The 27964-nt window shown below is 41.5% G+C and overlaps 1 protein-coding gene across 1 annotated transcript; it reads left to right on the plus strand.

Annotated features, from left to right (window-relative positions):
• On the plus strand, positions 1-27864 carry LOC138853242 (uncharacterized PE-PGRS family protein PE_PGRS36-like). The gene is made up of 10 exons (XM_070088951.1): positions 1-45; positions 378-539; positions 1402-1443; positions 1559-1593; positions 1705-1809; positions 26759-26885; positions 26984-27290; positions 27399-27440; positions 27559-27660; positions 27765-27864. Exons 1-10 carry the CDS (start codon positions 1-3, stop codon positions 27776-27778), a joined length of 981 nt encoding a protein of 326 aa, XP_069945052.1. The 3' UTR covers positions 27779-27864.
• Positions 27865-27964: the final 100 nt, after the last annotated feature.

Here is a 27964-nt window from a genome sequence, read left to right on the forward strand (position 1 = left end):
ATGACCAGATCTCGACTGTCATATATGATTGATGGATGCCCCAAAGTGAGTTGGCCTTCACGCACCACAGAAATATTCTTATTTACCATTACTGTTTCCCCTTCATGTTACCTACCGCACGATACTGACTCAAACCACAGGCATGGCGGGTGCCACGTCCTGAAGGTTACTGCAGGCGGGAGAAGCCACCTGTCTATATAAAGTCCCTGGACACCCAACCTGAACCATCACATTGTCCTGCTCCTCAAACCTCAAGTCCTGCAGCCATGGTACGAGCATATGCCAAGTGAGAACCTGTTTGGAAAAAACAGTTGAACATAAATATGTCGTATGGCATCGTATTTAATGTGCTAATAACACCGTTTTTTTCTTATTAGCGTTACCTGTCAGTGATGTTGGCCGTGACGGCTGGTGTTTCTTATGGAGATTCATTGGGGGCATTTCCCCCTTGGGAGGACTTGGTCATCTTGGAGGAACTGGGTCACCTTGGAGGCCTTAGTGAGCTTGGAGGCTTGGTCTTGGAGGCCTTGGTGGCCTTGGTAAGCTGGAGGCCTTGGTGGTGGATTTGGAGGATACGGAGGCGGCGGGAAGGCGTATGGTGGCAGGTCTAGGCGGCTTTGGTGGAGGATACAAAGGAGGATTTGGTAAAGCGCAACATATTTTTCCTCTAGACACAAATTTAAAAAAAAAAAAAAAATATTAATAGCACAAAGAAACCCATTTGAAAGAAATAAAACCAAGATAAGTACTATATATTGACCTATAACTGAAATTCCACTAACTTAGACTATTGAAGAGTCTCAGTTGTTGAACAGAAATCGATAATATTGGTAACATTTGCCTACATATTTTTTGTGGTGGCCCGGTGGTCTGGTGGCTAAACTCCGCCCACACGGAGGCGGGTTCGGTCCCGGCGGGTGGAGCATTTCGACGTTTCCTTACACTATTGTCCTGTTCACCTAGCAGAAAATAGGTACCTGGGTGTTAGTCGACTGGTGTGGGTCGCATCCTGGGGGACAAGATTAAGGACCCCCAATGGAAATAAGTTAGACAGTCCTCGATGACGCACTGACTTTCTTAGGTTATCCTGGGTGGCTAACCACTCGAATTAAAAATCGAACGAAATCTTATCTTATCTTATATTATATAATTTCATTATACAAATTTCCTGCACATAAGAAAAGAAACAAATGACGATGTTTCGGTCCGACTTGGACCATTAACTAGTATGAATAACGGTCAAGTCGGACCAGGCTGTCGTCACTCTTCCTTCTCCTACGTGCGAGTTATTAATGTTTTGCTCCAGTTACGGCATTGTGCACTCTTGTGTTCATCATTTCACTACATTATTTGCTAAGGAATACATAAACGGTAAGTAATATTGCTTTCATTATTCCACAGGCGGCGGAAAGGTCACACCTTCGTGCTGAGCAAGCAGCTACAGTAAGACTCTAACGCCCGACACCTTGTTGTGACACTTCCATAACGCATATATTTATGCACATTTACGCAAAGGCTGTTCTGGTTGTTCTTATGATTCACCTCTCTCTGCTTGCAGGAAGTCACGGAGGATATGGTTCCTGGGCGGATTCGGTAAATTTGTCCTTCATGTTTATCGTATGACAAATGCAATATATATCTTATTCACATGAAGATAAACAATGTCTTATTATATGTTCTCATGACTAACGTATTTGGTTGCAGGAGGTTATGGAGATATGGTGGAAAGGGAGGATATAATAAGTTTGGTGGACTCACGGTGGACTCGGCGGACTTAGTAAATTTGGTGGACTTGGCTTTGGAAGGGAAGTAAGACGAGACCGCGTCCTGATGAGGATTCATGAGTGTTCTTCGGCGATGATCATTACTGCTACCGGAATATAACGGCTGAGAAGTGATCATGTTCTTTTATTAATGTTATCTTTTCATTTTACTTTTCTGAGAGTATCGGATGATCATTGCTAATAATACTGCATTTTTAAAAAATTTCTATCTATAACTAAGATATATAATCGCAAAGAGACAAATTTTATTTATTCTCTCAGACTCTGAAAAAATTATTTTCTGTAGTAATTTTTTTAACACTAAGCAAAGAAACAATGAGCCCAATTAAAATAATTTTAGTAATTAGTTCCATTTTTAGATAGACTCTGTTTAAATAAATGAATTGCTCATGGGCTGGCCTGAGTCGAACCCACGTCCAGCCAAGTCCAGATATATAAATATATACAGTATATATATATATATATATATATATATATATATATATATATATATATATATATATATATATATATATATATATATATATATATAAATATAAACATAATGTATATGTAAATCAAATATTGAATATAGTATAGAGAATACTACTATATTAGGTAGATTTGATTTAAAATGCATATTTTCCCCCATGACTATATGTAAGTAAATCATGTGTGTGTGTGTGGCACGAAACTATGTTCAGGCGTGAAGGCCAGCCGTAGGTCAACACCACATGTCATACCACATAGTTTAGAAGTAGTTCTCGTTACTACATATATATTTATACCAACAGCAAATGTCTTTCTTGTATTATTAATATGTTAATACACGAATGAGCTTTGTTTCGTTGTTTATTTATCCATTTAGTTATATTTACTTAAGTATTTTCGTCATACCACAGACCACTTGGAAAAAACCTTGAATCTGTTCTAAGTGATGTTATCTATCTGGACATTTAAAGTAGATGGAGTACATAGACAGGACAGATAGCAGTGAAACTTTCTGTACACTCCAAGGTTATCTCTTGAGAACAACACAAAACTCTCCCCACCCCCCTCTACTTCCTGTGTTTGATTGTTAGAGTTCTTGAAAATGACCCACTGGTGCGCTGAGAAAATGTCTGAGAACATTTTATAGGAAATGTTAGCATGGAGGATTTTGGAAGGTCATGGCGCCCCCGCGGCGGGTTCTTAACCGCCAGGAAGGTCAGCGCCCCGCGGCGGGTTCATAACCAGGAAGGTCAGCGCCCCCGCGGCCGGGGTTCTTAACCAGGAAGGTCAGCGCCCCGCGGCAGGTTCTTAACCAGGAAAGTCAGCACCCCCGTGATCAGGTTCATAACGGGAGTCAACCGCGGCAGGTTCTTAACCAGGAAGGTCAGCGCCCCCGGCCGGGGACCTGTAACCCGGGAAGGTCAGCGCCCGCGGCCGGGTTCATAACCCAGGAAAGTCAGCGCCCCCGCGGCCAGGTTCATAACCGGAAGGTCAGCGCCCCCGGCGGGGTTCTTAACCAGGAAGGTCAGCGCCCCCCGCGGCCCGGTTCTTAACCGGGAAGGTCAGCGCCCCGGGGTCGGTTATTAACCAGGAAGGTCCAGCGCCCCCGGGGCGGTTCTTAACCAGGAAGGTCAGCGCCCCGCGGCGAGTTCTTGCTTCAGGAGGTCAGCGCCCCCCACTGGCCGGTTCTTAACCAGGAAGGTCAGCGCCCCGCGGCAGTTCTTAACCAGGAGGTCCCAGCGCCCGGGCGGTTCTTAACCAAAGGTCAGTGCCCCAGGGCCCGGTTAACAACAACCGGGAAGGTCAGCGCCCCGCATTGAAGTTCTTAACCAGGAAGGTCAGCGCCCCCGGTTGATTCTTAACCAAAGGTCAGTGCCCCGGGGCCGGTTCTTAACCAGGTCACCAAAGAAGAGTATGGATTTTATATGCCACAATTACTACTATTACTAGCACTATTACTAACGCCACTATCACTAACACCGCTATTACTAACTGCCACTATCAGTAACACCACTATCAGTAACACCCTATTACTAACACCACTATCTAACAGCACTATCACTAACACCACTGCTCACTAACACCACCGCTATACTAACACCATATCACTAACAGCACTATCAGTAACACCACTATCAGTAACACCGCTATTACTAACACTACTATCACTAACACCATATCACTAACACCACTATCACTAACACCACTATCACTAACACCGCTATTATTAACACCACTATCACTAACACCACTATCACTAACACCACTATCACTAACACCACCATCACTAACACCACTATCACTAACACCACTATCACTAACACCACTATCACTAACACCACTATCACTAACACCACTATCACTAACACCATCACTAACACCGCTGTACTAACACCACCATCACTAACACCACTATCACTAACACCATAACACTAACACCACCATCATAACACCACTATCCACTAACACCATCATCACTAACACCACTATCAATAGCACCACCATCACTAACCACTATCACTAACACCACTATTAATAACACCACCATCACTAACACCACTATCACTAACGCCGCTATTACTAACACCACTATCACTAGCATAACTGTTACTAACACCACTATCACTATACCACTATCATTAGCACACTATCACTAACACCACCATCACTAACACCACTATTACTAACCACTATCACTAACACCACTATCACTAACATCACTATCACTAACACCACCATCACTAACACCACTATTACTAACACCATCACTAACACCACCATCACTAACACCTCTATCACTAACACCACCATCACTAACACCACTATCACTAACACCATCCACTAACACCACTATCACTAACACCACCATGCACTAACACCACTGTTACTAACACACCACCATCACTAACACCACTATCACTAACACCATAATCACTAACACCTCTATCACTAGCACCACCATCCACTAACACCACTATTACTAACACCACCATCACTAACACCACCATCTTCAACACCACCATCACTAACACCTCTATCACTAACACCATAAATCACTAACACCACTGTCACTAACACCACCATCACTAGCACCACCATCACTAACACCTGCATCACTAACACCTATTATAACATACTATCACTAACACCACTATCACTATTTGCCATCACTAACACCACTATCACTTGCACCTATCTCTTACCCTACACCTTTTTTTTTTTCTTATCACTAACACATCACTAACACCACTGTACTAACACCTTTATCATAACACCACCATCACTAACACCACTATTACTACTGCTACTATTACTGCAACTATATCAAGACTATATTACTACTACAGCTTCCATTTACTACACTGCTTCTCACTAATATAACCACTACTACTAATGTAGCCACTGCACTGCTTCTGCTAATGTAACCACTGCTACTAATATAACCACTGCTACACTACTTCACTAATATAACCACTACTACTAATATAACCACTACTACACTACTTCTACTAATATAACCACTACTACTAATACCAACCACTACTACACTACTTCTACTAATATAACCACTACTACTATCTTTGCTATACAAATACTATATCTTATTTTTGAGGTCCATGTTAAAAAATGCCACATTATTTTTTACCAATTATCACGTTCAATTATGCTAGGTCGTCGCTGCACTGATTCCGGAGCATAACTGTGCATCATTCAAATCTACAGAATTCAATCAGCAGAAGAGACTATCAGCATTACAAGTGAAATATGTCAACTTTTGCTACAACACGTTTCCATCAGAGCCCAGTAACTTTACTTCTTAGAAAGTTAAAACAAATTGTAAACAACAGTGAAAAAAATGACTGGATAAAAGCGTGAAAAATTAGACACATATTTTAACATCTGGGTATCCTTTGTGTAGACGTTTCGCTATCAGTGGTTTTATCAATACAAATTCAAAAGGACATGGTGGAAGACAACACTAATAAATTAGTTAATTCGACTGAACATAACTTATTCACTCATTTTAAGTTACAAGACGAGAGGAATTATCCTTCCTCAGCTCGTTCTAAGCTCAGCCCCATCTACTGTACCGTGACCGGTGAGACACAACAATCATTAAACACCCAGACACTCATTTTATTCTGGTGGGAATAAGGACAAGTAGGTGTGGAGACTTTGCTTGCATGTCTCGCCCTTCCTCAGAATCAGACAGCAGTAGTTCATATATCAGTTGTATGACGAAGAAATGACTTACTCTACTTCTCTTGGCTATATTCTAAGTGTCTAAATGTCAATAACATGTAAATATAACAGTAATTCAGAGAGAATTCATAATGATTCTGAAGAACATTGATGTGATTAATATGTATAGTTATTGAAATGTGCCTAAATCTGCATACTTTAAATGTTCCCAAATGGTTAAGTGATTTTTAATATATATTATGAATGCTGTAAGTGGTACATTTTATCTAAAATACAATATCTGGTATGAGCAGAGATCATCTCATAAAGACAGATACAATAACTCCCATCCTTTGCTGGTCATAGGCTACAATGTACAAAGCCAATAGCAGCCAGATGTTAAATCAATTAATATGCTCTAACACAACATTTCCAATGTTTTAATGCAAACATTAACCACAACAGGATACAGCAAATGTTACCTTCAACAAATAGTATATTAATGGAAATAAAATAAGTAATGTTAACGTTAGCTAGTTCTCTCAATTTTGTTTTATTGATTCTAACTACACTGATGGTTCCCAAACTGAGGGTAAGTACCCCTGAAGTGTAAGACAACCATTTTCAGAGGTAATGGAGGTGACAGAAAAAAGTTATGAATTCTGAAAATCAAAGAAAACAATGCGGTACCCGGTATGAGGATTATTGTTAACTTTGTCTTGGTATATAAAGAGCCTTATGATTGTTGAGTATCATTCTCAACAACGTATCTGTGCGAGAAGGGCTTCTCAGCTGTGCTGGGTATGAAAACAAAAAGAGGACTCGCTTGAATGTTGCCAAACGATGCCGGGCTGGCACTTTCCAGCCACGAAGCCAGAATTCCTAAACTAGCTTCAAGTATGCAACTCCATCCATCCTGATGTTCTTGACATCTTTGGTAATAGTCATTAGAGAGATGCACAATGTTCAAATACAATAAATAAAAGAAAATATCTCAGAGTGTTTAATTTATTATATATCAATAATAACAACATTTTGTGAAAGGGTAACATGCTTTATGTGGCATCGTGTTAAGTTAGAATTAACAAACTGAAAAAGTTTGGGAACAAATTTAAAGGGTGAGTGTGTCAATAATTTGGCATAACTAGTGATGCTGGTGACTATTACAGCATACATTACTTCTGTTTAATTTTGCTTGTGATATATAGATGACATATCCACAGTGTGGTCAGTTTGAGACCTTAGATAAATTTCCTTCATCCATCAATATTCCTTATTTTTGACTGATGAATAATTTTATCCTGGCATTGTGCATTCAAGAGCTGATCTGTTGTATGTTGTATAATGGGCCCTTAAATGATTCTTTGTCTGATTTTCAGAATGCATTTTTATAAGTTGTCAGTTGTCGTACAATGCTGCAAAATTTCTCTCATATGATTCCTCTTGCTGAGCCTCGCTCATGCAGTGTCTCTATTCTGTCTCCTTGAACTTTCTCCCATTTTAATTACCTTATCGGTATTTTTTAATTCGAACAATTACATCACTGACCATTTCTGTGACAGAATCATCTTGCAGCACATTGCTGTCTTCATCTGTGTGAAGAGATTTTCTGGTGTTAGAATTCTGCATTTTTCGACATTTTGTTTTGCCTTTTTCTTTTCTGCCTCACAGTACATATTTGGACTATCGTTGTCCTTTTTTTCTCATCTTTTCCTTGCAGGAGCTGCATCTCTGCTGTGTCTATTTATATTATAAGAAAGTTTCTCGTTTTCCCCTGAGTTTTTTTTCCTGGATTCGTTTTCATATCTTGTCTTGTTCAGAAATATTCATATACAATTGGAAAAGCTTTTTTTATGAGGTTTCCTTTTTCTCTTTTTTCCTGCATGATTTGAACCCTACTGTGTGATGATGTCAAAGTGGTAGACAGTGGTTAGTCCTCTTTCAATCTTTTCTATATCAAAGCTGTTTTGGAGAATACTAGATCTCTCCTCCCACTGGCGTATTACCCTCACTCGTTTTCATTTGTTCATTAATGTGCTAAATTGGAGAGTTCTTCACTGATAAGTCAGAATTCCGTTCACCTTGTTTACTGTGAACCATCTGTGTTCCGTTTTTCTCAGTCTAAATTTATATTTAGCCTGTTGTAAATTTCAAATTGGCTCCAATCCTATTTGTTCCCCCTGCTGCCTTTTCCACTATATGTACTACTGCTGCGTTATTTATGTTATATTTCTGACTGAATTATTCTACCCTCTGGGAAGAGGAGAGAGAGAGAGAGAGAGAGAGAAAGGGATGATGTTGGCCACTAAAGGTTTTGTTCCTACCTGGGTTTACCTGGAAAGGGTTTCGGGGGTCAACGCCCCCCTCGGCTCGATCTGAGACCAGGTCTCATGGTGGATCAGGGTCTGATCAACCAGGCTGTTACTGCTGGACGCACGCAAGCTGATGTACGAACCACAGCCCAGTTGGTCAGGTACTGACTTTGGAGTGCTGTCCAGTGCCTTCTTGAATACAGCCAGGGAGTCTGTGGTAATCCCCTTATGTATGCTGGGAGGCAATTCAGCAGTCATGGACCCCGGACACTTACAGTGTTGTCTCCAGTGTATTCATGGCACCCCTGCTTTCATCAGAGATGTTGCATCTCTGCCGAGTCTTTTGCTTTCATAGGGGAGTGATTTTCGTGTGGGTTTGGTACCAATTCTAAAGGACCTTCAAGTGCATATTATCGTATAAGTCTCTGCCTTACTGCGTTCAGGAATACAAACCAAGGACCTTTAACCGTTCCCAGTAATTTAGGTACCTTATCGTACTTATGTGTGCCGTGAAAGTTCTTTGTACACTTTCCAGGTCTGTAATGTCGCCAGCCTTGAAGTGGGCCGTTAGTGTACAACGATATTCAGCCTAGAGAGGCGAAGCGATTTGAATCATCATGGGCTTGGCGTCCTAGTTTTGATGGTTCTCACATTATCCATCTATACATTTTCTAGCAGATGAAATTAGATACATTGTTGGTCTTTAGGCGCAAGATCCTCTAACATTATCACTCATAGGTCCTTCACATTACTTTTCCACGCTCAATGGTGTATGGTTAGAATTTGTCGTATACCTGATACATTTTAATTTCCTCAAGTTTCCCATATCTGAGTAGTTGAAATTTCTCCTCGTTGAACCATTGTTTTGAGTGGCCCATTCGAATATTTGGTTGATGTCTGCTTGGAGTGTTACCCAGTGCCTTCGATGGACGTCACTGCCATGGTAATCAGTGTCATCCTCAAAGGAAGACACGGAATATCTGTAGCTTACATCTCTATCTATGTCACAAATGAGGATGAGGAATAGAATGGGAGCAAGTACTGTGCCTTATTAGACAGAGCTTTACCATCGCTGCCTGGGACTTTACTCTTTTGTGTTCTATATGTCAATCGAAGTTATGAATCCATCTACCAGCTTTTCCTGTTATTCCTTTATCACGCATTTTGTGTGCTATGATACCATGAGTCACATTTGTCAGCTTTTGCAAAGTCTGTGTACACTACATCTGTATTTTGTTTATCCTCTACAGCATCCGGGATCTTGTCATAGTGGTCCAGTAGCTGGAACAGGCCCAGGAACTACCTGCCTCTAAACCCGTGTTGCCCTGGGTTGTGTATCTAAGTTAGGTATCTAGGTAGTTGTGATCTTCCTTCTTAAAACCCTCTCAAGATTTTTGTGATATAGGATGTTAGTGCTATCGATCTGTAGTTCTTTGTAATTGCTGTACTGCCACCTTTGTGGGGTGGCGCCATGTCTCTTGTTTTTAGTGTGTGTGGGATGATCCCTGTGTCCATGCTCACTCTCCCATAAAATGCTGAAGGCACGTGATAGAGCTTCTTGCAATTCTTGAGTGAACACGGAGTTCCATGAGTTTGGGCCTGGGACAGGTGCATGGGCAATGTCATTTGTGCCTCTTCAAAGTCTTGTGGACTTAGGATAATATCCGAGATTTTTGAGATGGCAAAATTTTGGGTTTCGTTCATGAAATTCATTTTTGATTGTCGACCCCTTAGTCTGGGCAGTGTGGTTCACTGAATTGCTGAGTTATGTTGGGACTGGTATCTCACTCATTTATTGGCTCATCAGCTCTGTATGTCCCATCCCGCCTAAGTAGGGCCCAATACTGGAAGAATGTTTTCCTTAGAATTGACAAAGAGAAAGAAATTGAAGACTCTCCTAGCAGTAGATGTTTGGGGCAGGAGTTGGGAGATTTTCAGACAGTGGTCAATTTTCTCAAGCTGCTCCTGGAATTTAACAGGAAGTTTTGCATCGGAGGCTTGTATACTACCACAATGACAAGTTTTAGTTTTCAAATCTGCTGCCGCCAAAACTTCAGCTACATCATTTGAGGTGTTTAGTAGTTCTGTGCAAATGAAACTCTGTAGCCATTACAGACCAACCCTACCCCCTTGTTGCCTGTTTAGTCTGTCCATCGGAATAGGTTATAACCTGGGATCCATATTTCGTTGACATATTGATCCTTTACGTAGGTCTCTGTGAATGCCGCAAACGTGCATTGACTCTGTGAGCAATCCTGGATATTGGGATTTTTTTTTCAGGTGGCTTTAGACCCTGTATGTTTGCAAGACAAGTAATCGATTGCTCTTAAACATTTAGAAGTTTTATTTGTAGCACTAATTTCTATTGCTATGGGGGCTGTCAGTGCCTCTTATAAGTATTTTCATTGATGTAGATATTTATTATTTCTTAGTGTGTGAAAATGTTAGCATGCATTTCTAGTGGTTGATGGTGTGTATTCTCAATGAAATAAGTTGCAGGAGGATTGCTCTCCTGCTGTCATGTGGGTGCAGCATTTTTGGAATATCAAGGTGCATGTCACCTGTTTTACCAGATATATCGTGTAAAGTAAAGGGACACAAGTGCAACTAATGTGACATTTATTGTGGCAACGTTTAGCTCTCCAGGAGCTTTATCAAGCCATTACGTAATGAAGCGATAAAGCTCCTGGAAAGCACAAAACGATACTATCATGTCATTAGTATATCCTTTACTACATATTAATAAGTAATTCTACCAACTTTATTACAGATATATCGTGCCGTAGTCCGTTTCCACGATTTATTGTAGCTGCGTTTGATGCTGGTGCATGGTTGTTTTTCGTTCATCATGTTCTGTAAGTCTTATGTTCTTTTATATTTGTTTTCTTAGTTTCAGTGTTTTCTTTCCCAGAAGACTACTCCTCCACCACCCACATTTTTGTTATTTATTTCCTCATTGTTCAGGATCCTGTTTGGAAGATTGCTTCAGTGACAGCTTTGCTAGTTTTAAGCTGGTCTTGGCAGCCAGATCTTCAATGTTCGTAAACAGTAAGAGGGTTGTTATTGATTTGTTATAAAATAGAATAAATGACCTGCTTGTGCAAGCGGGGTTCATGATACTCTTTGGAGCTTCTTTGTTTGTTGCAGTTCGTGGTACACAGGCAGTGTCTTTAGGTTGCCCTGGCCCAGGAAGGAGCCATATCAGGGAGAGAGAGAAGTAAAGTATGACCCTATGGCAGTTCCGCTAGAGTACTGTGACAGTGTGTTTTGCACAAGTGCCCATGGTCCAGAGGAACTAATGCCCGAGGAGGAGAGAAGGAAGTAGGCCTGTTGACGCTATTGTGCCTGAATGTCAAGTGAAAGCAGGCCTAGGCATGCCCACTGTTCGGTCTACAGTGGGCATGCCCATGAGCATGCCCACTGTAGACCATCAGCCATATAGGCCCACGGTCTACAATTATTTCTGAATTAGGCTTGATTCTTAGGTGGGAAGGGTAATGGGAAGGGCCTGTGAGAAAGGTTAAGGCTTGCCTGATGGTGGGATGGGCAAGTCGTCAGAGTTAATTAGTAAAAACAAAAAGACACAATACCGTGACTGGGCAATGCGCAAATAACCCGCACATAGAAGGGAGGAACTTACGACGACGTTTCAGTTTAGACTTGAGCCATTTAGAAGTAAATGTGACTTTGTAAATGATCCAAGTCAGGCCGAAACGTCTCTGCTTCCTCTCTCCATGTTCACCTTGTCACTTCTCCGTATTTTGTACTTTGTTATCATATCACCATGGGCTTTCCTCTAAATGTAGTCAGATTTAGCTCCCTAAACCTGGGCGAACATGCGTGCATGTGTGTATGTGTACAAACTTGTTTGTGGTTACAGGAATCTAGTCACAGCTCGTGGCCTCTATGTACTCACCTAATTGTGGTTGCAGGGGTCAGATTCAGCTCCTGGTCCGCCTTTTCAGTAAGTGCTAGTAGGTCCTTTCTCTACCTGCTCCATGAGCTTTATCATACATCTTAAGCTATGTATGGTTCCTGCCTCCACTACCTCACTTGCTAGACTGTTCACTTCCTGACAACTTTATGACTGAAAATAGTTTCTAACATCACTATGACTCATCTGGGTCTTCAACTTCCAATTGTAGTCCCGTGTTTCTGTGTCCCCTCTCCTGGAACATCCTGTCCTGTCCACCTTGTCAGTTCCACGCAGTGTTTTGTATGCCGTTATCATGTCTGCTTCTAACCCTCCTGTGCTCCAGTGTCGTCAGGCCGATTTCATAACAACTCTCCCGTAGGACCCATTCCCCTTAGTTCTGGAACTAACCTTGTGTATGTGTGTGTGTGTGTACTCACCTATTTTGTGGTTACAAGCGCCGAGACTCAGCTCCTGGCACTGCCTCTTCACTGATCGCTCTCTCCCTGCTCTATGAACTTAATCATACCTCGTCTTAAAAGCTCATGTAACTCTCCTACATCACTTGCTAGACTATTCCACTTCCCTGACAGCACTGACTGAAGAAATGCCCCTAACATCTTTGACTCATCTGAGTCTTCAGCTTTAATTGTGACCACTCTGTTTCTGTCCCTCCTGGATCATCTGTCTCTATCCCTTTGACATTTATTCTATTCTGTTATTTGTATGTCTTTATCCATGTCTCCCTAACCCTCCTGTCATCAGTGTGTGTGTGTGTGTATGTGTATGTATGTGTGTGTGTGTGTATATATGTGTATTTATGTATGTGTGTGTGTGTGTGTCTGTGTGTGTGTGTGTGTGTGTGTGTGTGTGTGTGTATGTGTGTGTGTGTGTATGTGTGTGTGTGTGTGTGTGTGTGTGTGTGTGTGTGTGTGTGTGTGTGTGTGTATGTGTGTGTACGTGTGTGTATGTGTGTGTGTGTGTGTGTGTGTGTGTGTATGTGTGTGTGTGTATGTGTGTGTGTGTGTGTGTGTATGTGTGTGTGTGTGTGTGTGTGTGTGTGTGTGTGTGTGTGTGTGTGTGTGTGTGTGTGTGTGTGTGTATGTGTGTGTATGTGTGTGTGTGTGTATGTGTGTGTGTGTGTGTGTGTGTGTGTGTGTGTGTGTACTCACCTAGTTGTACTCACCTAGTTGAGGTTGCAGGGGTCGAGTCCAAGCTCCTGGCCCCGCCTCTTCACTGGTCGCTACTAGGTCACTCTCCCTGAACCATGAGCTTTATCGTACCTCTGCTTAAAGCTATGTATGGATCCTGCCTCCACTACATCGCTTCCCAAACTATTCCACTTCCTGACTACTCTGTGGCTGAAGAAATACTTCCTAACATCCCTTTGATTCATCTGTGTCTTCAGCTTCCAACTGTGTCCCCGTGTTGCTGTCTCCAGTCTCTGGAGCATCCTGTCTTTGTCCACCTTGTCAATTCCTCTCAGTATTTTGTAAGTCGTTATCATGTCCCCCCTATCTCTCCTGTCCTCCAGTGCGTCAGGTTGATTTCCCTTAACCTCTCCTCATAGGACATACCTCTTAACTCTGGGACTAGTCTTGTTGCAAACCTTTGCACTTTCTCTAGTTCCTTTACATGCTTGGCTAGGTGTGGGTTCCAAACTGGTGCCGCATACTCCAATATGGGCCTAACGTACACGGTGTACACTGTACAGGGTCCTGAACGATTCCTTATTAAGATGTCGGAATGCTGTTCTGAGGTTTGCCAGGCGCCCATATGCTGCGGCAGTTATTTGGTTGATGTGCGCTTCAGGAGATGTGCCTGGTGTTATACTCACCCCAAGATCTTTTTCCTTGAGTGATGTTTGTAGTCTCTGGCCCCCTAGACTGTACTCCGTCTGCGGTCTTCTTTGCCCTTCCCCAATCCTCATGACTTTGCACTTGGTGGGATTGAACTCCAGGAGCCAGTTGCTGGACCAGGTCTGCAGCCTGTCCAGATCCCTTTGTATTTCTGCCTGGTCTTCGATCGAATGAACTCTTCTCATCAACTTCACGTCATCTGCAAACAGGGACACCTCGGAGTTTATTCCTTCCGTCATGTCGTTCACAAATACCAGAAACAGCACTGGTCCTAGGACTGACCCCTGTGGGACCCCGCTGGTCACAGGTGCCCACTCTGACACCTCGCCACGTACCATTACTCGCTGCTGTCTTCCTGACAAGTATTCCCTGATCCATTGCAGTGCCTTCCCTGTTATCCCTGCTTGGTCCTCCAGTTTTTGCACTAATCTCTTGTGTGGTACTGTGTCAAACGCCTTCTTGCAGTCCAATAAAATGCAATCCACCCACCCCTCTCTCTCTTGTCTTACTGCTGTCACCATGTCATAGAACTCCAGTAGGTTTGTGACACAGGATTTCCCATCTCTGAAACCATGTTGGCTGCTGGTGATGAGATCATTCCTTTCTAGATGTTCCACCATTCTTCTCCTGACAATCTTTTCCATGATTTTGCATGCTATACATGTCAGTGACACTGGTCTGTAGTTTAGTGCTTCATGTCTGTCTCCTTTTTTAAAGATTGGGACCACATTTGCTGTCTTCCATGCCTCAGGCAATCTCCCTGTTTCGATAGATGTATTGAATATTGTTGTTAGGGGTACACATAGCGCCTCTGCTCCCTCTCTCAATACCCATGGGGAGATGTTATCTGGCCCCATTGCCTTTGAGGTATCTAGCTCACTCAGAAGCCTCTTCACTTCTTCCTCGGTTGTGTGTACTGTGTCCAGCACATGGTGGTGTACCCCACCTCTCCGTCTTTCTGGAGCCCCTTCTGTCTCCTCTGTGAACACTTCTTTGAATCTCTTGTTGAGTTCCTCACATACTTCACTGTCATTTCTTGTTGTCTCTCCTCCTTCCTTTCTTAGCCTGATTACCTGGTCCTTGATGGTTGTTTTCTTCCTGATGTGGCTGTATAACAGCTTCGGGTCAGATTTGGCTTTTGCTGCTATGTCGTTTTCATATTGACGTTGAGCCTCCCTTCTTATCTGTGCATATTCGTTTCTGGCTCTACGACTGCTCTCCTTATTCTCCTGGGTCCTTTGCCTTCTATATTTCTTCCACTCCCTAGCACACTTGGTTTTTGCCTCCTTGCATCTTTGGGTGAACCATGGGCTCATCCTGGCTTTTCCAGTATTCCTGTTACCCTTGGGTACAAACCTCTCCTCAGCCTCCTTGCACATTGTTGCTACATATTCCATCATCTCATTAACTGGCTTCCCTGTCCCACTGAACCTCATTCAGGAAGTTCCTCATTCCTGTGTAGTCCCCTTTCCTGTAGTTTGGTTTCATTTGTCCTGGCCTTCCTGCTTCCCCCTCCACTTGTAGCTCTACTGTGTATTCGAAGCTCAAAACCACATGATCGCTGGCCCCAAGGGGTCTTTCATATGTGATGTCCTCAATATCTGCACTACTCAAGGTGAATACTAAGTCCAGTCTTGCTGGTTCATCCTCTCCTCTCTCTCTTGTAGTGTCCCTTACGTGTTGGTACATGAAGTTTTCCAGTACCACCTCCATCATCTTAGCCCTCCATGTATCTTGGCCCCCATATGGCTCCAAGTTCTCCCATTCGATCTCCTTGTGGTTAAAGTCGCCCATGATCAGGAGCTTTGCCCTGCGTGCATGAGCTCTTCTCGCCACTGCAGCCAGTGTGTCAACCATTGCTCTATTGCTCTCGTCATACTCTTGCCTTGGCCTCCTGCTGTTCTGTGGTGGGTTATACATCACTGCAATTATCACCTTGGGACCACCAGAGTGAAGCGTTCCCGTTATGTAATCACTTTCCTCTTCGCTGTCTCCTCTCTCCAGCTCATCAAAATTCCATCGGTGTTTGATCAGCAATGCCACTCCTCCACCCCCCGTGTTCCTTCTGTCTTTTCTCAGGATCTAGTATCCTGCTGGAAAGATGGCATCTGTTATCATACCTGTAAGCTTGGTTTCTGTGATCGCTATGATGTCTGGTGATGCCTCTTTGACTCTTTCGTGCCACTCCTCCCACTTGTTTGTTATTCCATCAGCGTTTGTGTACCATACCTTCAGTTTCCTTTCCAACACTATGGTTTGGGGGCCTGTGGGGGTGGGAGACCTGGTAGCATACTGTGGGATTCTGTGGTTGGGGGTTGGGTGGAAACTGTGTGTATGGATTGTATTGTGTGTTGGGATGGTGTGATAGGTTGTGGGGTTCTGAGGATAGTTGTGTGTGTGCTTACCCTTGCTGCTCTGTTCTGCTCTGTCTGACCTCTGCTGGTTCCATCCTTGTCTCCTTTCCTAGCTCCTTTCGCTTTTTTGTCCTCTCCCTCAGCTGCTGTCTCTCTGTTTGTGTTCTGTCTCTGTCTAGGAACACCTTCTTGTACTCTTCCGAGCTTTTCAACCGTGGTTTCTCTTGGAGGATCCTGTTCCGCACTGTTTCTGTCCCTGAGAATCAGCTTGATTGGTCGGTTTTTCCCCTTCAAGTACCCCCCTATTCTCTGAAAATTTACAATCTCATCCATGTCTTCTCCCCCTATTTCCGTGATGATTTTCTCAATCTCCTTTCTTTCTTCCTGCCATCTTTCAGTGTGTGTCCTTTCTTCTCTCTCCCAAAGCCCATGGATAAACAATGATTTTGCCCCTTTCCTCCTCCCATTGCCTCTCCCTCTGTGACTCTGGTTCCTGTCTGTATGTGGTCATTTTCTCCCCTTGATTTTTCCAGTGGCTCTTGGCAGCATGGTTGTGCCTCAGCATTCGACCTATCTCCCTCTCCATCTGCACCCATCTGCTCTTCCCTTAAACTCCCTGGCCCTTCTTTGCAGGCTGATATGACCTTAGCATAATTCATATCTCTCAGCTTCGTATGGTGTGTCTTCTCTGGTCACCACCCCTGAGACTTGCTTCAGCCTGTTTACCTCAAATTCTAGTACCTTTACCCTGGCTACTGCAGTTTCGACTTGTGCCTCCCAATTCTTCGTCTCCTTCTCCAACTTCTTTTCCCATTTCACAGAGAGCTCTTTCTCCATTTTTTTCAGAAAGCTCTCCTAATTTTCTCTCCCATTCTTGCTCTATCCTTTTCCACTGTTCCTCCATCCATTCCTCCCTACCAGTACCATTGTCATCTGATCCCTGATTCCTGCGAGTCCCAACCAATTTTTTTTTTAGTGAAAGAGAGAGAAAAAGAGAAAAAGAAAAAAGGGGGGGAGTGAGAGAGTGAGAGATAGAGAGAGAAGGGGAGCCTAGAAGGAGGGGAAAAGAAGGGAAAAAGGGGGGAGAAAGTGAGAGAGAGGGAAAAGGTAAGAGAGAGGGGGGAGTGACAAGGGAAGAGAGAGAGAGAAAAAAAAGAAAGAGGAAGAGAGAGAGTAAGAGAGGAAGAAAGAGAGGGAGAGGGAGAAAGAGAGGAAGAGAGAAAGAGTGAGAGGAAGAGAGGGAGAGAGAGAGAGAGAGAGAGAGAGAGAGAGAGAGAGAGAGAGAGAGAGAGAGAGAGGGGAGAGAGAGAGAGAGGGGAGAGGGAGAGAGAGAAGAGAGAGAGAGAGAGAGAGAGAGAGAGAGGAAGAGAGAGGAGAGGAGAGGGAGAGAGATAGGGGGAAAGGAAGGGTTATAGGGTCACTTCACAGGAAGGTGTGAAATCCTGTATGTGTGTGTGTGTGTGTGTGTGTGTGTGTGTGTGTGCCTGTGTGTCTGTGTGTGTGTTTGTGTGTCTGTGTGTGTGTGTGTGTGTGTGTGCATGTGTGTATGTGTGTGTGTGTGTGTGTGTGTGTGTGTGTGTGTGTGTGTGTGTGTGTGTGTGTGTGTGTGTGTGTGTGTGTGTGTGTGTGTGTGTGTGTGCTAGAGCTATTCAAGTGCCTAACAGCAGAGCCTGTTCTCACCTAGTGTGTGTGCATATGTTTATGTAAACAGTCCTTATTTCCCACGTATGTCCTACATATGTATTGCATATGTACCCGATCTCTTGGTTCCCACTGTACTGTCTTATGCGTTTAAAATTACGTTAAAAAATAAATACGCTAGGCTTCGCCTATATGCCGCTACCTCTAAATTCTATTAAATGCCAGTAAATGCTGCTTATTCTAATTCTGATAGCTCGAGGAGAGTGACCCCCAATTCCAGCTAGAGACAGGTACTATTGACCCCATGCAACTCAAACTAGGTGAATATTACTTGCGGCTGGCAGTGGAGTAATGGTGCGGGTCTGTCCTGTCCCAGAAGTTGAAGAAGTTTGATGCTTCTCGGTAATTTTTCCACTAACTTCCTGTATGCACTATAGTCTCTAGCTCTTCTAATTTTTTCACTCACTCACTGTATTTACTGACATACCTTTTATCTCCCTGGTCTTGAGTCGCACTTATTCTTCAAATACCCCACTGCGTTATTATGGCAACACTATCTAGGCCTGACACAACCGTTCACCCTTCCAACGGCCCCCACTAAACACTCAGCCACTATTTCCTTTGTTTTCTTTTCTGTGATCACTTATATTTCCTTTTTTCAGGGCTTAAGTGATTATATGTACTCTTATGCGTGCACACGCCTATATCCCACACTCTATTCCTTATGGCACAGTCAGAAATTACCACCAAAACACGAGCTCAAACCGCGTGACTCCTCCAAGAGTGTGTGTGTGTGTGTGTGTGTGTGTGTGTGTGTGTGTGTGTGTGTGTGTATGTGTGTATGTGTATGTGTGTATGTGTGTATGTGTGTGTATGTATGTGTGTATGTGTGTGTGTGTGTGTGTGTGCCCACCAAATTGTGTTTTCCGAATACAATTCTTGGCTCCTGGTTCCACTTCTCAAGTTCCATCATCAGGCATCACTTGCTTATGGCGTCTTGAATCTTATCATTCTATCTCTTAAAATTGTGCATTAAACTTATCTTCTGCCGTTAATTTTTTTTATTGATTTCATATATGCGGACAGACACACAGTTAGGTCATTTTATAAATATTGTACTGAATCAGTATTGTACTGTAAGAGTGGCGGTCCGAGTGCTGATCTATAGCGGACCAAACTGGAGGACTTTCCCTGTCACCTCTGCTTGGTCTTCTAGCTTGTGGATCAGTTATAATTTAAGATATTAAGAGAAAAAAAACTCATATGCAAGGTCAATATGCTTTACATTTTCCAAGGAAAATATTCTTTACAAAGTGGTACCTCGGTATACGTCCTTAATCCTTTCCAGGACCTTGGACTTATACCAAACAGGACGTATACCAAACAATTTTGCCATAAGAAATATAGGGAAAACGATTAATCCATTCCCAAGAAAAAATCCTACTGCTATTTTCATATTATACATTGATGAGGTTGTATAAAATAATTTAAATACTGCTTAATACTAAAATACATACATACATAAATACAAAAAAAAATTAGATGAAATAAATGCAAATTTAACCTCACTTTACTGTGCTGTAAAGAGTCGAGTGTCTGCTAGGATAGTGCTGAGAGTCGAGTGTCTGCTAGGATAGTGCTGAGAGTCGAGTGTCTGCTAGGATAGTGCTGAGAGTCGAGTGTCTGCTAGGATAGTGCTGAGAGTCGAGTGTCTGCTAGGATAGTGCTGAGAGTCGAGTGTCTGCTAGGATAGTGCTGAGAGTCGAGTGTCTGCTAGGATAGTGCTGAGAGTCGAGTGTCTGCTAGGATAGTGCTGAGAGTCGAGTGTCTGCTAGGATAGTGCTGAGAGTCGAGTGTCTGCTAGGATAGTGCTGAGAGTCGAGTGTCTGCTAGGATAGTGCTGAGAGTCGAGTGTCTGCTAGGATAGTGCTGAGACGGGAGGACGAGGAAATGTTATTGCTTGGAAGGAGAGTCCCCCTTCTCTTTTCTCTCTCTTTTCCTTATTTGGACCTGATTGAAGCTCACCAGGTTTTAACTTTTACTAAAAATCTGTGCAAGGAACTTTGCTTCTGCCTTCTCCTCAGGATGTTTCGGAAATGTGACGCTGTCTGGTCATTCCAGACAATGTTATTACGGCTTGTTGGGGCTTTGTTGGGGTGGTACGTCTCTGCAAAGTTTTTGACGTCCATCCACTTGGATGGAAGTGAGGTGTTGTGACTCACTTTGACCCATACAAGTTCTAGCACGCGAGTCGTATTCCAAACAAAGGTCGTATACCAAGCAAAAATTTTCACTTCCATGCAGGACGTATACCAAGTTGGACTTATTTCAAAGCAGACATATATATATATATATATATATATATATATATATATATATATATATATATATATATATATATATATATATATATATATATATATATATATATATATATATATATTTATATATATATATATATGTATATATATATATATATATATATATATATATATATATATATATATATATATATATATATATATATATATATATGTTGCTATATATATATATATTTTTTTCCCCCCAACAAGTCGGCCGTCTCCCACCAGGCAGAATTGGCAAAAGAAGAAAATCCCAAAAATACTTTGTCATCTTCAACACTTTCACCACACTCACACATAATCACTGTTTTTGCAGAGGTGCCCAGAATACAACAGTCAAGAAGCATATACGTATAAAAATACACAATATATCCCTCCAAACTGCCAATATCCCAAACCCCTCCTTTAGAGTGCAGGCATTGTACTTCCCATTTCCAGGACTCATGTCCGGTTATATAAAATAACCAGTTTCCCTGAATCCCTTCATAAATATTACCCTGCTCACACTCCAACAGCTCGTCAGGTCCCAAATACCATTTGTCTCCATTCACTCCTATCTAACACGCTCACACACGCTTGCTGAAAGTCCAAACACCTCACCCCCAATACCTCCTTTACTCCCTCCCTCCAACCTTTTTGAGGACGACCCCAACCCCGCCTGCCTTCCCCTACAGATTTATACGCTCTCCATGTCATTCTACTTTGATCCATTCTCTCTAAATGACCAAACCACCTCAACAAACCCTCTTCAGCCCTCTGACTAATACTTTTATTACTCCACACCTTCTCCTTATTTCCACACTTCGAATTTTCTGCATAATATTTACACCACACATTGCCCTTAGACAGGACATCTCCACCGCCTCCAACCGTCTCCTCGCTGCTGCATTTACAATCCAAGTTTCACACCCATATAAGAGTGTTGGTACTATTATACTTTCATACATTCCTTCTTTGCCTCCATAGATAACATTTTTTGCCTCCACATATACCTCAATGCACCACTCACCTTTTTTCCTTCATCAATGCTATGATTAACCTCATCCTTCATAAATCCATCCACCGACACGTCAACTCCCAAGTATCTGAAAACATTCACTTCTTCCATACCCCTCCTCCCCAATTTGATATTCAATTTTTCTTTATCTAAATCATTTGATACCCTCATCACCTTACTCTTTTCTATGTTCACTTTCAACTTTCTACCTTTACACACACTCCCAAACTCATCCACTGCGTACCTTGTTCCGAGGTTCGTAGGTTCGAGTGTCCTTCAGCCAGAGATCAGTGTTTGTGTATATTTCGCCTGCTCTTGCGAATTCCTTGCATTGTTAAAATCTCTAGTAAGGTTGATGCATGCAGGGGATGAGATGAAAAGCTGTAAGCTGGCTTCCTTGGATCAACGTCTAGCGCAAGCTGGACGCCAAGGTATTGGTCCAGTGTGGTGAGAATGGTATAGCACTGCGTACCTCGTTCCAAGGTTCGTAGGTTCGAGTCTCTTTCAGCCAGAGATCAGTGTTTGTGTATATTTCACCTGCTCTTGCGAATTCCTTGCATTGTTAAAATCTGTAGTAAGATTGATGCATGCAGGGGATGAGATGAAAAGCTGTAAGCCTTCTCCCTGAAAGCTGGCTGCCTTGGATCAACGTCTAGCGCAATCTGGACGCCAAGGTATTGGTCCAGTGTGGTGAGAATGGTATAGCACTGCGTACCTTGTACCTGTTTATAAATTCAAGTCTCTTCTCAAAGATCACTTACTCACCCAAAACCACATAAATACTGAATAACTGAACCTTATAAATTGTATATCTTAAATGTTTCTCACAATTATATCACATAAATGTTAAACCTAAAACCCAATCTAACTTTATTATTTTTTAAATACACTACCTAACAGAATCACTACCTAACTGAATGCAACCATATGACCTGTCTTTGTAATACTCACTTGTGCTTTATAGTAATCTGTTTACATTAATGTTTTATCACTGATTTCATCATTGCTTAGTTAAACTTAAGTTAATTTTAAGCCAGCCCGTAATGCTATGCATAGTATAAGTGGCTTTGGCATGCTGCTCTTATCTGTATTTTTTTGTACCTCTGTATGTGTGCTCAAATTGGAAATAAATAAATAAATAAATAAATAAAAATAAAAAGGTTTGTAAGTTTGAGTCTCCTTCAGCCAGAGATCAGTGTTTGTGTATATTTCGCCTGTTCTTGCGAATTCCTTGCATATCTATATCTATATATATATATATATATATATATATATATATATATATATATATATATATATATGTGTGTGTGTGTGTGTGTGTGTGTGTGTGTGTGTGTGTGTGTGTGTGTGTGTGTGTGTGTGTGTGTGTGTGTGTGTGTGTGTGTGTGTGTGTGTGTGTGTGTGTGTGTGTGTGTGTGTGTGTGTGTGTGTGTGTGTGTGTGTGTGTGTGTGTGTGTGTGTGTGTGTGTGTGTGTTGTGCCAGACAGGTAAAGCTTGGGATTTTGGCTTAAATAGCTGCGCTCTTCTGTATGTTTATTATTAAATTATTGTAAGCTTAACTAAATTAGTTGGATTACGCTAAATTAAATTGCGCTTGCTATAATAAGGTTAGGTCAGTATTCTTAGCTTCTTTTGGTACAAAATTATTAATTTTTACATTGACATAACCTGATTTCCTGATTTCCTGAATGACTTGACTGATTTACTGACTGGTTTACTGACTTGACCGACCAACTTGAATGACTGACTTACTGACTTGACCGACTGATATACTGAATGACTTGACTGATTTACTGACTTACTTGACTGACTGACCTACTGACTTGACTGATTTACTGAATGACCTTACTGACTAACCTATAGAGTTGACTGATTTACTGACTTGACTGGCTTACTGACTTGACAGACCAACTTGACTGATATACTGAATGACTTTACTGACTGGCTTACTGATTTACTACTGACCTGACCAACTTAACTGATTTACTGATGTGAATGAGTGACTTACTGACTTGAATGAGAGTTCTACTGAATTGAATGACTGTACTGACTTAATTGACTGACTTGAATGAGTGACCTACTGACTTGAATGAGTGACCTATTGACTTGAGTGAGTCATCTACTGAATTGAATGACTCTATTGACTTGACTGACTGACCTACTGACTCACTTGACTGGACTGCCTTACTGACTGGACGATCATCCACATTCAGCCCTGATGGGCCTCAGCATGCCTCTCCACTCCCTCCTTCACAATCATTGACAAACACCAGCAACCAAAATTTAAGATAAGAAATATTATTTCTGTTGAATTTTTAGCCTTAAGCAACAGAAAAAAACATACATTGTAACAATAATGAACAAATGCATTATTATTTTTATTTTTGTAAGATTTGGAGACCTAAAACAAAAAAAATGTTGTTTCCCTTTTTTGGGGGTCCCTGGAACATAACCCTATTTCTCCTATAAGTTCTTCAGTTCATTTAACACGGATCAGTGTAACACGTCACTTTCAAAAACCTGTCGCCGTCCTAATCGACGGTTTACTGTATGTGTGTGTGTGTATGTATATATATATATATATATATATATATATATATATATATATATATATATATATATATATATATATATATATATATATATATATATATATATATATATATATATATATATATATATATATATATATATATATATATATATATATATATATATATATATATATATATATATATATATATATATATATATATATATATATATATATATATATATATATATATATATATAATATATATATATATATATATATATATATATATATATATATATATATATATATATATATATATATATATATATATATATATATATATTTGAACCAGGTAGTAGGTTGGTGGACAGCAACTGCCCAGGGAGGTACTACCGGCCTGCCAGATGAGTGTTAAATGGAAGCCTGTAATTGTTTTACATGATGGTAGGATTCCTGGTGGCTTTCTTGTCTCATAAACATGCAAAATTTCAGGTACGTCTTACTACTTTTACTTACACTTAGGTCACACTACACATGAATGTACAAGCATGTACATACACACCCCTCTGAGTTTTCTTCTATTTACTTACTAGTTGTTGTTCTTGTTTATTTCCTCTCATCTCTATTACCTGGAGTTTACCTGGAGAGAGTTCCGGGGGTCAACGCCCCCGCGGCCCGGTCTGTGACCAGGCCTCCTGGTGGATCAGAGCCTGATCAACCAGGCTGTTGCTGCTGGCTGCACGCAAACCAACGTACGAGCCACAGCCCGGCTGATCAGGAACTGACTTTAGGTGCTTGTCCAGTGCCAGCTTGAAGACTGCCAGGGGTCTGTTGGTAATCCCCCTTATGTGTCCTGGGAGGCAGTTGAACAGTCTCGGGCCCCTGACACTTATTGTATGGTCTCTTAACGTGCTAGTGACACCCCTGCTTTTCATTGGGGGGATGGTGCATCGTCTGCCAAGTCTTTTGCTTTCGTAGTGAGTGATTTTCGTGTGCAAGTTCGGTACTAGTCCCTCTAGGATTTTCCAGGTGTATATAATCATGTATCTCTCCCTCCTGCGTTCCAGGGAATAGAGGTTTAGGAACCTCAAGCGCTCCCAATAATTGAGGTGTTTTATCTCCGTTATGCGCGCCGTGAAAGTTCTCTGTACATTTTCTAGGTCAGCAATTTCACCTGCCTTGAAAGGTGCTGTTAGTGTGCAGCAATATTCCAGCCTAGATAGAACAAGTGACCTGAAGAGTGTCATCATGGGCTTGGCCTCCCTAGTTTTGAAGGTTCTCATTATCCATCCTGTCATTTTTCTAGCAGATGCGATTGATACAATGTTATGGTCCTTGAAGGTGAGATCCTCCGACATGATCACTCCCAGGTCTTTGACGTTGGTGTTTCGTTCTATTTTGTGGCCAGAATTTGTTTTGTACTCTGATGAAGATTTAATTTCCTCATGTTTACCATATCTGAGTAATTGAAATTTCTCATCGTTGAACTTCATATTGTTTTCTGCAGCCCACTGAAAGATTTGGTTGATGTCTGCCTGGAGCTTTGCAGTGTCTGCAATGGAAGACACTGTCATGCAGATTCGGGTGTCATCTGCAAAGGAAGACACGGTGCTGTGGCTGACATCCTTGTCTATGTCGGATATGAGGATGAGGAACAAGATGGGAGCGAGTGCTGTGCCTTGTGGAACAGAGCTTTTCACCGTAGCTGCCTCGGACTTTACTCTGTTGACGACTACTCTCTGTGTTCTGTTAGTGAGGAAATTATAGATCCATCGACCGACTTTTCCTGTTATTCCTTTAGCACGCATTTTGTGCGCTATTACGCCATGGTCACACTTGTCGAAGGCTTTTGCAAAGTCTGTATATATTACATCTGCATTCTTTTTGTCTTCTAGTGCATTTAGGACCTTGTCGTAGTGATCCAATAATTGAGACAGACAGGAGCGACCTGTTCTAAACCCATGTTGCCCTGGGTTGTGTAACTGATGGGTTTCTAGATGGGTGGTGATCTTGCTTCTTAGGACCCTTTCAAAGATTTTTATGATATGGGATGTTAGTGCTATTGGTCTGTAGTTCTTTGCCGTTGCTTTACTGCCCCCTTTGTGGAGTGGGGCTATGTCTGTTGTTTTTAGTAACTGTGGGACGACGACCCCCGTGTCCATGCTCCCTCTCCATAGGATGGAAAAGGCTCGTGATAGGGGCTTCTTGCAGTTCTTGATGAACACAGAGTTCCATGGGAAAGTGGAACAGAATTCTTCCTCCGTAAGCCATGCGTGTCGTAAGAGGCGACTAAAATGCCGGGAGCAAGGTGCTAGTAACCCCTTCTCCTGTACATATTACTAAATTTGAAAGGAGAAACTTTCGTTTTTCCTTTTGGGCCACCCCGCCTCGGTGGGATACGGCTGGTACGTTGAAAGATATATATATATATATATATATATATATATATATATATATATATATATATATATATATATATATATATATATATATATATATATATATATATATATATATGTATATATATATATATATATATATATATATATATATATATATATATATATATATATATATGTACATCACAAGAAAAAATAATGATAGATTTTCCCGAACCTTAACTGAGTATTTTGCATTATTCTTACAGCTTGAGATAAAGAAAAGTGCCATATATACAAATTCATGTATGTTAAAGATGAACCGTGACTGTTAGCTCTCAGTCAAAAAAAAAAAAAACGCCTAACTAGTGGAACAGAAATTGTGATCCAAAAAATACACGTCTTTTTCAAATAATCATTTGAATCTGTACCTTATTTGCCTCCTTTGTTAATAATGACTCACTTCCAGGGCGTCGAATTCCAGGTACCGAAGGTTATTGCAGGCAGGAGGATCACTGTGCTATATAAGGTCCGGGACACCCTCCCTCACCATCACTCTGGTTCCGATCATCAACCACACAACCTCTGTAAACATGGTAAGTGACTGATGGAGTTTTGTGAAGTGACTGTATTACTATACTAAATGTATGATATAATTATATTACAAGAATATTAACAGTGCTAATTTTTTCAGCGTATCCTGGCTGTGACTGTGGTGTTGGCCGTGATGGCTGGTGTTTGTTATGGTGGACTAATTGGTGGCCTTGGTGGCTACGGTGGACATGGTGGTCTTGGAGGCCTTGGTGGCCATGGCGGATATGGTGGCTACGGTGGCCTAGGTGGACACAGTGGATATGGTGGTTTAGGAGGTCTTGGAGGCTTGGGTGGTCTTGGTGGCTTGGGCGGTCTGGGAGGATTTGGCGGTGGATTTGGCAAAGGATATGGAGGAGGAGCAGGAGGATATGGATCAGGATTTGGAGGAGGATATGGAGGCGGATATGGTAAGCAAAAAATCTGTTAGTAATTTGTATCAATACACAGTAATATTTCAGTATATAGTTTTCTTGAGGAAGTAGCCACATTGTAAAGCTGGTTTTATATTTGCACAGGTGGACAAGGAGGACACACCTTCGTGCTGAGTAAGAGCCACGGTAAGACAACAACATTTGTATTTTTCTTGTTTAGATCTATTACAACAACATTCTTTGTAAACATTAACATCAAAGATGTTTCACCAGTCGTTCTTATGAATCATTTGTATGTTTGCAGGAAGTGAAGGAGGATATGGTGACCTGGGCGGATTCGGTAAATTTGGAAAGGGAGGATATAATGGATTTGGTCTGGGTGGACAAGGTGGATTTGGAAAGCTTGGTTAGTATATTTTTGAGTTTCGTTTAATGTTTTATTAGCAATAATAAGAAAAAAGAAGTGAACTAATACGTAATCATTTTGAAGCATATATTTTATATTTTCAGGTTTTGGCAAATAGAGCGTCTGATGTTACTGTGTCCTGACGAAACTCACTTCCGTCTTCAGTGCCTCTTATATTTTCTTTAATAAAATAACTGAAAGAAGTTTATGACTTTTTACTGTAGACCATTATATAAAGGGATTACATTTTTTATTTATACATACAGAAATAATCATTTTTGGCAGTATTTACGCCTGAAAGTGA

The sequence above is a fragment of the Cherax quadricarinatus genome, chromosome 26 (assembly GCF_038502225.1).
Source record: "Cherax quadricarinatus isolate ZL_2023a chromosome 26, ASM3850222v1, whole genome shotgun sequence".
In the NCBI taxonomy this organism is placed as follows: Eukaryota; Metazoa; Arthropoda; class Malacostraca; order Decapoda; family Parastacidae; genus Cherax; species Cherax quadricarinatus.

Excerpts from the sequence above, each read along its gene's own strand:
- LOC138853242 (XM_070088951.1), top strand. The coding sequence starts at position 1 with ATGACCAGATCTCGACTGTCATATATGATTGATGGATGCCCCAAA. Across the intron at positions 46-377 it reads TGATTGATGGATGCCCCAAA|CGTTACCTGTCAGTGATGTT; the intron begins GTGAGTTGGCCT and ends TTTTCTTATTAG. Across the intron at positions 27,291-27,398 it reads AGGATATGGAGGCGGATATG|GTGGACAAGGAGGACACACC; the intron begins GTAAGCAAAAAA and ends ATATTTGCACAG.